This window comes from Erithacus rubecula, assembly GCF_903797595.1.
Source record: "Erithacus rubecula genome assembly, chromosome: 3".
NCBI classification, from domain to species: Eukaryota; Metazoa; Chordata; class Aves; order Passeriformes; family Muscicapidae; genus Erithacus; species Erithacus rubecula.
Window position 1 is genome coordinate 15,380,510 of NC_136689.1, and position 12,403 is coordinate 15,392,912.

Genomic DNA, 12,403 nt, shown 5'->3' on the forward strand with positions numbered 1-12,403 from the left:
GGGGGGACACATGACACACAAGAGAAGATGAGGAAGCGTAGTGGGAGATGGTTCCTAGCGCGGCATCATTAAACAGCGGTGTTAATGAGTGGCACGGGGCTGTGGCTGCGCCTCGCGCGCCCGACGGGGGTCTCTCCCGCCATCAGCCTGACACCAGCCGCTGTCCTCAGCCGCCTTTCCCGGGAGATCCCCCATACACACTGTGAGCTGCCCAGCCCTGCCCTGCCGTACCCTCAGATGCCCCTGGCCGGACTCCTCCCGCCCCTCGATGCCGCTTTGCCCAGGCGGGGCCCGTGCCCTGGTGGGGGCTGCTGGGCTCCCTTGGCCAGCGGTGACTCCCTCCGGGGATGGGGAGCGCCAGTCCCGACAGTTTGAGTGGCTGCGCGACGGCTGTGCCTCCGGGCGCCGGCTCTGCGCATTTGGTGGTCGTTAAAAACAATTTGTTTCCCTCCCCGTTTGGGGAGGGGGAAGGGGAAAATCATTCCGGGGGAGGGGAGGGGAGGGAAAGGGAAGGGAAAAGGGGGGGAAAAAAGGAGTGAGAGAGAGAGAGCAAGAGAGACAGAAGCACCAAAGCCGACAGAAAACCCGCGCTCCGAACTATTGCGACACGGAGCGAGGAGCGCGGCGAAGGCTGGCGGCTTTGAGGTGCGAGTGCGAGCGGGCCGGGCCATGGGAGCGGGCCGGGCCGAGGGAGCGGACCGGGGCTGGGTGGGGGGGCCGTGAGAGCGGGCCGGGCCGTGGGAGGGGCGGGCTGCTCCCCCCCCCGTGGGTGGGCAGGCGGCGCCCGGTGCCTCCGCGCTGCCCCCCCGCCGGTCGCGCCGGGCGGGTCTCGGCGGTTCGGCGCGGCTGCCCGGTGACCGCTGCCGCCTCCCCGCAGCGCACAGCGAGCCCCCGCACCTCGGAGCCGGCGGCCAGCACGACGGCGGCCCCCAGCCCCCCACCATGAACACCATCGTCTTCAGCAAGCTCAGCGGCCAGGTGCTTTTCGAGGAGGACGCCAAGGAGCGGGAGCGGAGCGGCCGGTCCTACGTGGGGGTGGTGGAGGGGCCGCACCACGCCGAGGTGCTGCTTCCCGACAGCCCGTCCATCAAGGAGAGCCTCAGCCTGCGCAACCGGCGGACGGGGTATGCCGAGCGCTCCTCTCCGCGCCGCGCACCGGCTTCGGGGGCGGCCCTGCCTGCGCTGCCGGCGCTCCCGGCCGCCGCGTCGCCGATTTGGGGTTGCGAGATGGGTTTTTAACTGGGTCTGTGCCCGCTGCCCCGGGTTCGTATTCTCTGGGATTGTCATTCCACAGCTGCGGTGGGAAATTCCGGCAATAGGTGATGCAGGGGCGTCCGGTTGGGCTGGAATGTACCAGACAGAGCGCTCCTGTCCTGCTGTGCCTGACCTCCCCTCTGCCTCTGAACAAAAACAAACCGGGAACACCGCGGCTCCACCGGCTTGTTCGGGCGCTTAATGCAATTAAAGTCTCCAGCTCGGAGACGCCGGGCGGGACGGGTGAGAGCGGGGGAGCGGGGCGGCGGCGCGGCCGGTCCCGCCGGCAGTGCCGGGGCTGCGGGGTGAGGCGGCGGGCACGGCGCGGCCCCGGCACTTGTTCCCGTCCCCGCAACGCGCCGGGCGCACGGGCGGGATGGAGCAGCGATCTCAGTGCGTTCCCAGCGATGGGATTTATAACGGACTAGTGCGATGCCACTCAGGGACTGAGTAACGTGATATTAGGATCGCGTTCGCTAAAACGGCAGCTGAGGCTAAGCCGCCCGAAGCCGGTTTCTTGGGGGGACTTTTTTTGATTGTTATTTTTTGGGGGTTAGGGGTTTTTAATGATGCTGGAACAGGTGAAATAGAAGGTGATGAGAGGACGTGCGAGCTCTGGCGTGTTGACAGCCGTAGCTCGGAGGGTTGAACTGGCGAGCGCTGACCAGACATTTCGGGTCAGTGTTACAAAGTAAATATCGAGGAGCATGGTCAGGTGGCTGCGAAACCGAGGAGTCCCGGGGAGCTGCTTGTACGGACGAATTTCCACCTTAGCGATTGCATCAGCTGGCAGTTTTAGCGGCGGTGCTGGCCGAGAGGGAGGACGCAGGTGCGTGTCGCCGGAGCGCTGTCGCTCCGGTCGCGGAGCGGGGCGGCCGCGGAGCCCCGGGAGGCAGCGCCGGCCCGGCCCCGGGGCGCCCCCTGCCGCCGCCGCGGGCCCCAGCCCGCCTCTGGGCTTTCCTTGGCATTCCTCTGGTTTTGTTATTTTGTTCACTCACTTTTTATTGTAGGCTCTAATTTACAAAGGGACGTCTTCCCCCCCCCCCCCCTTTTTTTTATCTTTTTCATTTTTTTTAATGCAACCCGGGTTCTTTTCCCCCGGCTGTTTCCCTCGGTCGGCGCGGGGCTTTGCCGGCTGTTTCGCATCGCTGCCGGCGGCGTTGGGAGCGGCACACCGGCTCCTACAGGAGCACCGCCGGCGCCGAGGGGGGAAATGATCCGGGAGCTGCTCGGTGCCGCGGGTATCTCTTGAGTATCAGCGGGAAATAAGCCCGGGCGGGGGAATCAGGCTGCGCTGGGCCCCGGGCAGCGCGCACCGCAGCTGCGGGATGCGCGGCCGGCCGTGCGAGGTGCGGCCTGGCCGCGCTGCGGAGCCCCTCTGTGCACAGACCGGCCACACGCCTGTCGGCTGCCGAGCACCGAAAATATCGGGCCGCTCGCACCCTGGCCCCGCTGAAATCCCCGCGGGGCCGCCGCCCGGGTCCGCATCATTACCGCGGCTGTTCACCAGCTCCGAGTCCGCTCGCCCAGACCATCCACGGGGAGCTGGTGGCATCACCTTCTCCTGAGCAGTTGTCCAGGGCGAGGGCTACGGCGAGCTCCCCGCAGGGACCGGGCTCGGCTGCGGCGGGCAGGCACTCCGGGGTGGGCGCTCCCCGAGCCGGGACCCTCTAGGACGGGGCGCGTCTGCCGCAGCCGCGGAGGGGAGCTCGGGGCCGGGCATGGGAGCGGGCAGGTGTCCGGGGCTGGGCGGGTGTCGGGGGCCGGGCAGGGAGCGGGCAGGTGTCCGGGGCTGGGCGGGTGTCGGGGGCCGGGCAGGGAGCGGGCAGGTGTCCGTCCCGCCGTCCCGGTCCTCAGCGCCCTTTCTCCGGCGCAGGGCGCGGCAGAGCGGCGGGAAGGTGCGGCACAAGCGGCAGGCGCTGCAGGACATGGCGCGGCCGCTCAAGCAGTGGCTCTACAAGCACCGCGACAACCCATACCCCACCAAGACGGAGAAGATTCTATTGGCCCTCGGCTCCCAGATGACCCTGGTGCAGGTAAGGAAGGGAACCGCTTAACCCCACCTGCAAAAACCGCTCTGAGGCGTTTCACAGACGGGAGAGATGGGGACAGCATCTGCCAGAGCTCCTCTGTGAGCTGAGCGAGGGACAGTGCTGGGTACCGGGGAGCATCAGTGCAGCCAGCAAGACCTGAGGTCCTGTGCACATCCTTCTTCCACTCTTCCCTGGGCTCCCCCACCTCAGTAGGACTCTCTCTCAAACAAGAATTATCACATCTGAGCTATCGTGGCTGGAGAAGTGCTAAAGACAATCTGCAAAAAGCGTGTGCTTGCCCTCCTGGGAATAGATGCCCTCATCCTTTCATCTCATTCATAAACACAATGGAAATAATTTTGCTTAGTCTTTAAAACTTCTCAAGTAAAAAATACCAGTCATGGGAGGTTTCAGCACAGAATAGGAATTGTTGAGGAAATTGCAGGGAGCTGCTCTTCCCTTTCGAAAAGGGGGTAGGATGGAAACTGTTCTATTGTTCTGATAATAATTGTCATCACCTGTTGCACAGACACGAGTGTTACCATACACACTGTGTGCAGTGGCTCAGCACACAGAGTCTTGCAGAAATTATCTTTGTAATATAATTAGACATGGGGAGTAATTGTTTTCCTCTCAGGTAATTCTGCCCTGAAGTGACTGGCAGTTGTCTTGCCGTAAGAGGCATAAATTTTGCTGCAAATGTTTATAAATCTCACTTCTTTGTTCTCTTTGCCATCTGGCACTCTACTGAAATATGTAGTTAAATGCTATCAGTTGCCGAGTGATGCTATCTCAGGTCTGGATGCTGCAAAGATTTATGCATTGTGAATAATCTAATTTCCTTACCGCAAGCTACTGCTAGGTGCGTAAAATGAAACCCATGTGTTTGCAGGATTGGGTCCTCATCACTCTGCCTAACACATCATGTGTAACTTTGCAAAGGACACAAAGAGATCAAAGTAAGCTGAAGTATTAGAAAAAAACACAGGTGGTAATTCAGCTTTATTATTTTGAGTGCCCCTTCAAAAAAACCTGTGCTATGAACTTCAATTCTAGTAATGGCAAAATGGGAATTTTTTACACTTCAGTATCTCACTATGAAACTATTGCTCTAGGAAAAATACTATAGCTTTGACAAAAATAATATTAATGTCTCAGAAAATGCCAGTTATGACTGGAAGATACAGTTAAAACAACTTCTCTTGCTTATTAAAAATATATGTGAAAGCTTTAAACTATGATTACATAAACACAATCCCTTCAATGGTACAATTCAATAGGAGTATTTTATTGCACCCTGTATTTTTACATGAGATTTAAAACATATATCTAGAATATGTGTTGGGACACTTTCACATTAATGACATCTTGAAGAGTTCTGCTGTTCTTTTTAAAATGCCTTGGAATGAACAGAGAAGGGGAAAAAACTGGTGGGTTTTTGCAGCATTTCTCTCGTGGCAGCTTTGATGAATCCTGATGGGGATGTGTTAGCTTTTACAAAAGCACCAAGTGAGCCATGGCCACTTTTCCACAGGGTTTTATGTTCTACATAAGGTGTAGAATAGAATTTGAAAGAATCAGGGAGAGCTGCATTTAGCTCTTTTGTACTCCTGTGGCTCTGGTGGATTTACACTGAACTGGAATTTGACCAGTTTTGTTTCTATTAACTGTAATATTTGAAAGAACTGTGCAAACAGGCACAGCTATCTTCATTTACAGAAGCACAACATCAAAGAGAAATCCCAGGTGTTTTTTCTATCGTTTTTGTGCAGTGCTCTTTTAATCCAGGAATTTGATAGCATCTGTATGAGATGTAAATACATATGTCTGGCACCAGTAGTAACTCCTGAGCCACAAAGAGCTAAACAACACACACCCTACACCTACTTTTTGGATGCTCAAAAAGAAGATGATTGTATTTTAGTTCAAAATTTTTGTTTTCTAAGAGTGAGACCTAGCATGCCAGGGTGTGATCTCAGTCATACTGGTTACATCTGAAATAGCTTTCCTGAAGGCTGTGCTCTTTCAGACAAGTGGTGTAACCAAGAGCAGGGTTGGGACTGGGCTGTGGTGTCTGTTGGAAAGCTTTGCTTCTGTCCCAGAAGGGGCACTTTGCAAAAGCATCAACCAGGTTGCCTATATATTGTTTTTCTAATCTAGTGATATTGTTGGACATGGTTGGAGAGACAGGAATCAGTGTTTGATGTTTCCTCTGGCTTAAATGCCTTCACGTTTGCTGACCTCTCTCATATTTCCTACTCTTTTTACATTTCTCAGTGTTGTCCCGTGGTGTTTGCTCCCACAGCTTTCCACTCCTGTGGAGGCTGCTGCCTGCTGGCAGCTGCTGCCTCTCCCCAGCATCCCTCATGTGCTGTCACCTTGTCGTCACAAGCTGTAGGGAAGGCAAAAGATACTGTCGAATGTCCCTTTGGGTTTCTGACAAAATACCATTTAGGGAATGACTGGTTGTGAGTTTTTTGTTTTTCACCTAACTGACGACCTTGGAAAAGGTCTTCAGCAGCTGTCTGGAAGATGATGGTGGTCACAGTAATATTGATAATACAGATGTAACTCTCCTCCCTGTGCTTCTCTCTCCTCTATGGAACCTTATTCCAGTATGTACCATCTACCCAAAGGAGCTTTTTTCAGGACCATGGCATAGATAAAACCAATTCTTCTGTCAGACAAAGAGGTGAACATCCAGCCCTGTTTTTTACTTTTGTTATTAGGACAAACTAATGACATGCAGATACTAATAATTTTTGTTATTAGCATCTGTGTGTCAAATCTTCCTCAACTTTGTTTTCATTAGTTTTGCTATCACCCAGTTGGCTGATTTTAAATTAATTTGTTCTACTTTTCTAATACTTTGGCCTACCCCACTGTTTTGGGTACAGTGGGACAGCGAGAGGAATATTCCAGATGCATGTCCGACTGCACTGCTGAGAAAAGTCAGGCTCTTTCAAGGAGGTAGGATTTTGCAGGAATCATAAATCATCTTGTTTCTTTAGTAGTAGCAAAATCTGGGGCAAATTCTGGGCTGACTTACTCCTGTGCAGGCCAACAAGGTCTTTGGGAGTCCTCAAGGCAAATGTTATTGCAGATTTCAGTCCAACAGTCCAAAGTTTTCTACTTCCACAACTGCCAAAGCAGGAAACCAAAAAAGCAATATAGTTTGAAAAGGCATTTTATATTTTTCTCCAATTAGATTCCAATTCAGAATCCAATAACTTGTCCTATTAATACGCTGCATTTTCATTTGTATTATTACCACAATGCTTGATTTATCTAATTTTAAGTTTTGGTTTAGATGTTCTTGTGAAATAAAAAAGAAAAATGGCTGTATATTTCTTCCAGAAAGAAATATTAATGTGTGTATTGTTGGAAAGAAGATTTTTTCAATACAAGGATTTGTATATCAGTCATGTGCTGCTATGGATTTAATAGTATTCAGATTTATAAAGGCATATCTGGATTACTGGAGGAGGAGAATTGCTTGATGTCTGTTCCGTTTCTGAAAGTTTGGCCACTCTTAAGCACTGAAGCAGAACAAATTACAATAAAATTGAAGATGTGTCTTCAGAAGTAAAGCCAGAGGGTCAATATTTCATGATGCTGATATAAGTACCTGATGCTCTTAGAGAACAACTGAACTGCTATAAAAAAATGAATGCTGGCAAGAACATCTATTATGATTCCCCTTGGGTTTTGTCTTTTTACTTCTCAAAGAGCTACAGGATCGTTACTTCACAAGAATAGTGAGTTTCATCATGTGTTTTTTTTAAGATACTTCTTGGGAGGTTTATGTGACAAAGATTTTTCCCTCTGGCTTTTATCTAAATAATTTTTTGTTGTTTTTTTTTTTATTATTATTATTTTTGGAGATCACAGTAGCACGGCTTGGGACCATGGGAAAGGCTGGATGTTTTTGGCAGCTCTGGTTGTTTCTTTTTGTAGTGGTTTAGGTGCAAACTGGCACTCTTTGTGAGTGGGACCTACAGCAGTAGACAGGCAGGTTTTTAAAGACCACTTGGATGGACAGTGTAACATTTGGGGCTGGTTGAAATGAGTGGTAGAATTGTTGTTGTCTTTGAAGGAGGCAGGTGGTGGCTGGAGGTGAGGGTGAGTGTGCTGGCTGTGGCCATGCAGCCTGTCCCAGTTCACAGCCTGGAGGTTCTCCAAGACTGTGGAGTGAGAATGGTGTTGAATCTCATGATGTCTTAGAAATCAGGATTTTCCAGCAACATGCACCAATGCCCCAAGATGGAAAGCACCTAGAGATTACCACATCATAGATTAAGCCTAAAAATCTCTTAAATGGCTTTGACTAACTTTCCTTTCTTCCAAGGCTTTAATGGGTCTTGTTGTAATTGCAATTGGGGTAAGTTTCTAGAGTGAGTTTGCTGCTTAATGCTTTAGTAAAAGATTTCTCTTCTAAAAGCTGACTTGAGGTTCTTTCAGAATCACAGAGTTATTTAGGTTGGAAAAGACCTTTATGATCATTGAGTCCAGCCATTAACCCAACACTGCCAAGTCCACTGCTAAACCATATCCCTAAGCACCCCATCTACATTTCTTCTAAATATTTCCAGGGACAGTGACTCAACCATGGTAACTTTCACTGGGCAGCCTGTTCCAATGTCTGGCAATCTTTTCTGTAAATAAACTGCCCCTGATGCAATTTGAAGCCATTTCCTCTTGTCCTATCATTTGTCACTTGGGAGAACGGATTGACCCCCCACCTACAACCTCCTTTCAGCTATTTATAAAGAGCAGTAAGGAATTCCCTGGGCCTCCTTTTCTCGAGGCTGAGCTCCCCCATCATCTCCTCATCACACTTGTGCTCCAGACCTTTCCCCAGCACTGTCATCCTTCCCTGGACTCTATCCAGCACCTCAGTGTTCTTCCTGAGTTGGACCCAGCACTCAAGCTGCAGCCTCACCAGTGCTAAGCACAAGGGTGCAGTCACTGTCCTGGTCCTGCTAGCCAAATGTTATGGTCTGGTCCTTAAAATTATTAGAAACACCTCTGCTTGAATTAAGATGCAAACTAGACCAATATGCCAAAGAATTCCAGTCTGTGACACCACACTGTTGCTGATACAGGCCAGGAAGCCATTGGCCTTCTTGGCCACCTGGACACTTGCTGGCTCATGTTCAGCTGATGTCAACCAGCACCCTCTGATCCTTTTCCAGGAGGCATCTTCCCATCCACTTCCCCCAGCCTGTAGCACTGCAGGGGCTGTTGTTACCCAGGGGCAGGCACTTGGCCTTGTTGAACCTTGTTCCACTGGCCTTGACCCATGGATCCAGCCTGTCCAGATCCCTTGCAGAGCCTTCCTGCCCTCCAGCAGATCAACACTCCCACCCAATTTGGTGTTTCTGCAAATTGCCTGAGGGTGCCCTCGATCCCCTCATCCAGATCATTGATAAAGCTATTAAATATAATGACCCCAATAACAAGCCCTGGGCAATACCACTGGTGACCAGCTAGATGTAGCTCCATTCACCAACACTCTCTGGGCTCAGCCACCCAGATGTGTTTTACCCAGCAAAGAGCACACCCATCCAAGCCATGAGCAGTAGTTTCTCCAGGAGATGCTGTGGCAAATGGTTTCAAAGGTTTTGCTTATGTCCAGGTAGACACATCCACAGCCTTCCCATATATGATGAGTGGGGCACACTGTCAGAGATGAAGATCAGGTTGGTCAAGCAGAATCTGCCTTTCACAAATCCTTATTGGCTGGGCCTGATCCCCTGATTGTCTTGTATATGCTGTGTGATGGCACTTAAAATCATCTGCTCCAAAAAGAGCAGGAGAACAAGGTGCAATATATTAATTTCATTATGAAATAATGATCAAATATTACTATTCCCTTCTCTCATAGCAGAAGACTTAAAATATGACTCATCTTTTCATATTGATGTGCAGAAAGCAAAGCAATGGCATGGGAAGAATGGGCCCAAAAATAAACCAAGAGTACCATGCAGAAATCACTCCTGCTAAATTTAATTGCTTTTATGTATGAATCACATGAATACTACCCTATCTCTGCTGTAAATGGCACTTCACTGATGAAAAATTTCAGCATATAATAAAATGAAGCATAATGAAATCTTTCTTGTGAGAGGTTGGAAAGCTGTCAGTTCAGTAAAATGCTGCAGTAACTGCAATCCTGTTGATTGGGTCCCTGGTTTGATCCATCTCCACTGTTAAATACTTGATTTCAGAATTACACTGTCATGCAGCAGGTGACTGCTGCTTCAGCTGAGCAGTGGAGTGACTTTGTTAACAGAATTAGAAAGTGCATGGATTCCAGCCCACCCTAACTCATTTATTGTAAAAAATACTGGGTAAATATGATGATTATAAGCAAGTAGCCGCAGAAGACAGTGAAAATTACATACTCTGCCAGCTACAGTTTTGGTTTTCTAACCTGTCATAGTAGACAAGATGGCTTGTAAAGTTATGTGTTTGCCATCTGGGCACTGATCCAGGGCTCACTGTATTTTCAGTGGAACCCTGTTTAATGTAAAGGTGATTTTAAATAAAATCAAAGTGACAGGCATAAGGCAACACTGTTAAATTCTAGCTGGGACTCTGAACTGAAGCTTTGCTTTTTCTATTGGCATGTAGTATTTATTTTTCTCATAATCACTTTAGAAGAGAATAATGATCCAGGACAATTAGACAGATACTTCTGTGTGACTTATACAGTAACCTTAGCTACAACAGACAGAGGGCAAAACTAGGACCAAAATCCAACATTAAGGCCTACAGTTTGGTTCTCTATTAGGTGGGGTAGCATGTACTGATAAAAAATGTATGGAATTGCTTTGCAGGCTGATATAAATTGAATGGTGGGATTGTTCCTAGGTCAGAATATGATGATAGTAGTCTGGCTTCCTCTGTGTGTATGTTCACAACACAAATATGTGAGCAGGGCTGTAGGCTGCTAACATTCTTTACTTTCTCCTTTGCAAGTGATGCTACTCTGCCTCCTTCTTGCAGAGGTCATGTCAAAATGCACTTATTCCTGCCAGAGTAAAATAATATTTTAAACACCTTATTTATCATTAAGCAAATGTCATTAGAATGTAGGTCACTTGCCTCTGCTCTCGCTCATAAAAAAGATAGAGTTGTCAGTATTTTCTATTTTCTACTTTTTGAGTTGCAGTAGAATCAAGGCCAGCATTTTCTCACGTATGCTTCCATGCAAAATCACTGCAAGTACATGCATCCCATTTGGAAGCTTAATTAGCACTGCTGGCACTGCAGGGTAGACTGTACCTTTTTGCTCATTCAGTGCCTAAAACACTGTGAAATATTTGTGTTTGACCTGACTTTGTGATGAGCCTGTATGCTAGAGGGATACTAAGACACATCCATTTTACTATGTCAAACTCTAGAAAATGCTCTGCATTTGGGAAGGAAGACAAACCAGACTACTGCTTAGTAGTCACCTTATAAGGAATTGCATCTTTACTATTTTCTAGGCTGTCCACAACAAAAAGAGTTTATAAAATCTGCTGCTCTGTAGAGCAAATGGTTGATTTCTGCAGTGAGTCAAAGTACATTGTATTCTGTGTAAGACTTTCCTGATGCCCACGGCTTGTCAGACTAAGAGTTCTGTTAAAGTTCAAGGGAGAATTTGGGCTTTTATGTGTACAAATTTAGAATGTTTTCTGTTCATGAGCCTTATTGTAGCCTATATAAATGTCAAAAAGAAATTCCTGAATATTAGATGTTAGTTTAATTTAGGACATTGGTAATATATTGAAAGTTCATATTGAAAGTTCAGGGGTTTATGTTTAAAATTAAAAAAAAAAAAAAAAAGGAGATTAATATAAAACGAGTGTTTGGGACACCTTAATTGAAACCTTGTGATAATGTGGTTTTGCTAACTCTTGGGAAGGGTGGGAAGCCTGAGCCTTCCTATGTGAGTTTCCTGCTCTGCTCAGTGGTAATTTCAAGGACTTCTGTTCATATTTCTCTTGTTTGCTGTCTCCTTGAAGCACACCTAAAACTCTTGAGGGCTCTGTGGATTTATTTATTTGTGTAATTTTCAAGGGTTACTAATCCCCACGTGTGTGTGCAGGTATCAAACTGGTTTGCCAACGCAAGACGCCGCCTGAAGAACACGGTCAGGCAGCCAGACCTGAGCTGGGCTTTGCGAATAAAACTGTACAACAAATATGTTCAGGGAAATGCTGAGCGCCTCAGCGTCAGCAGCGATGACTCCTGCTCTGAAGGTTTGTTCGTGCTCTATTTTCGGTTTTAAACTGGCTAAAATATATTTGGAAAGGGTTAGATACCCTAATTAGCTCTAATTTTTAATCATAAATACCCTCAGTGGATCTGCCTTTATTTATTTTCTGGTTTTTGCAAATTAAGGTGCCTTTTTTTGGCTCCCAGCTACTATGCAGCTTTTCAAAGCTGGATTGTGTAAGTTGTTCAAGGTGGCAATCTGGCTGCATGTTATTATTTATATTTCATTGTTGCTAGAAAGATAATTGTTAGTTCATTACATTCCACAAACCTATTTCTTTAATCTGCATTAAAGGAAAAAAAAATACTACATTTGTTGGTATGAAGAAAGGGGAAATCACTTGACTGTTACTTTCCTTCATGAAAAGGCTATAGCAATATATATCATTAATGGAAGAAGCTGATTAGGGAGGCATCTTAGATGGTAAACTGAATATTGCTGCTATTTATTTGTTGTATTTTGCTAGCAACTGTTCTACATAAAGGATGCAGTCTTTCTTACTCAAATTAACAAATATAGGATTTTTTTTAAGTACCCTGTATTTTTAATAGAACTCTTGTATTAATTCTGTCTGTGAGTACTTTTTTTAGACAATTGTGACATGGAGATGCAATGACAGGAGCAAATCCTACAGAACATTGTCAGAAATCTGTATGTGAATTTTTAGAAGAGTATGTCTCAATCTGTATTCAGTTTCAAATATCTGTGTTCCAATTTTAGTCTGTACTCACATTTCTTGAAAAATGTGCTCACATTTCTACTCCCTTCCCTTGAAAAGATTGCTTGCAGAACAATAAAGAGAGTACAGTTTAAGCAAATGCACATAGATATGCTGTGGTATTGAGGC

General features: G+C 47.5%; 1 protein-coding gene across 5 annotated transcripts in view; it reads left to right on the top strand.

Moving 5' to 3' along the window:
- The first annotated feature begins 500 nt into the window (after nucleotides 1-500).
- The window catches only part of MKX (mohawk homeobox), a 48,655-nt gene continuing 36,752 nt past the window's right edge, over nucleotides 501-12,403 (top strand). For 2 of the 5 annotated variants that reach the window (XM_079299641.1, XM_079299644.1), the window contains exons 1-4: nucleotides 501-645; nucleotides 878-1,124; nucleotides 3,131-3,290; nucleotides 11,386-11,539. In XM_079299641.1, coding sequence (XP_079155767.1) covers nucleotides 943-1,124; nucleotides 3,131-3,290; nucleotides 11,386-11,539 — 496 coding nt within the window. In that variant the 5' untranslated portion in view covers nucleotides 501-645; nucleotides 878-942. Of the gene's footprint in view, nucleotides 646-770; nucleotides 1,125-3,130; nucleotides 3,291-11,385; nucleotides 11,540-12,403 lie in introns of those variants that run through there. The other 3 variants (XM_079299645.1, XM_079299643.1, XM_079299642.1) reach the window with 3 other exon arrangements.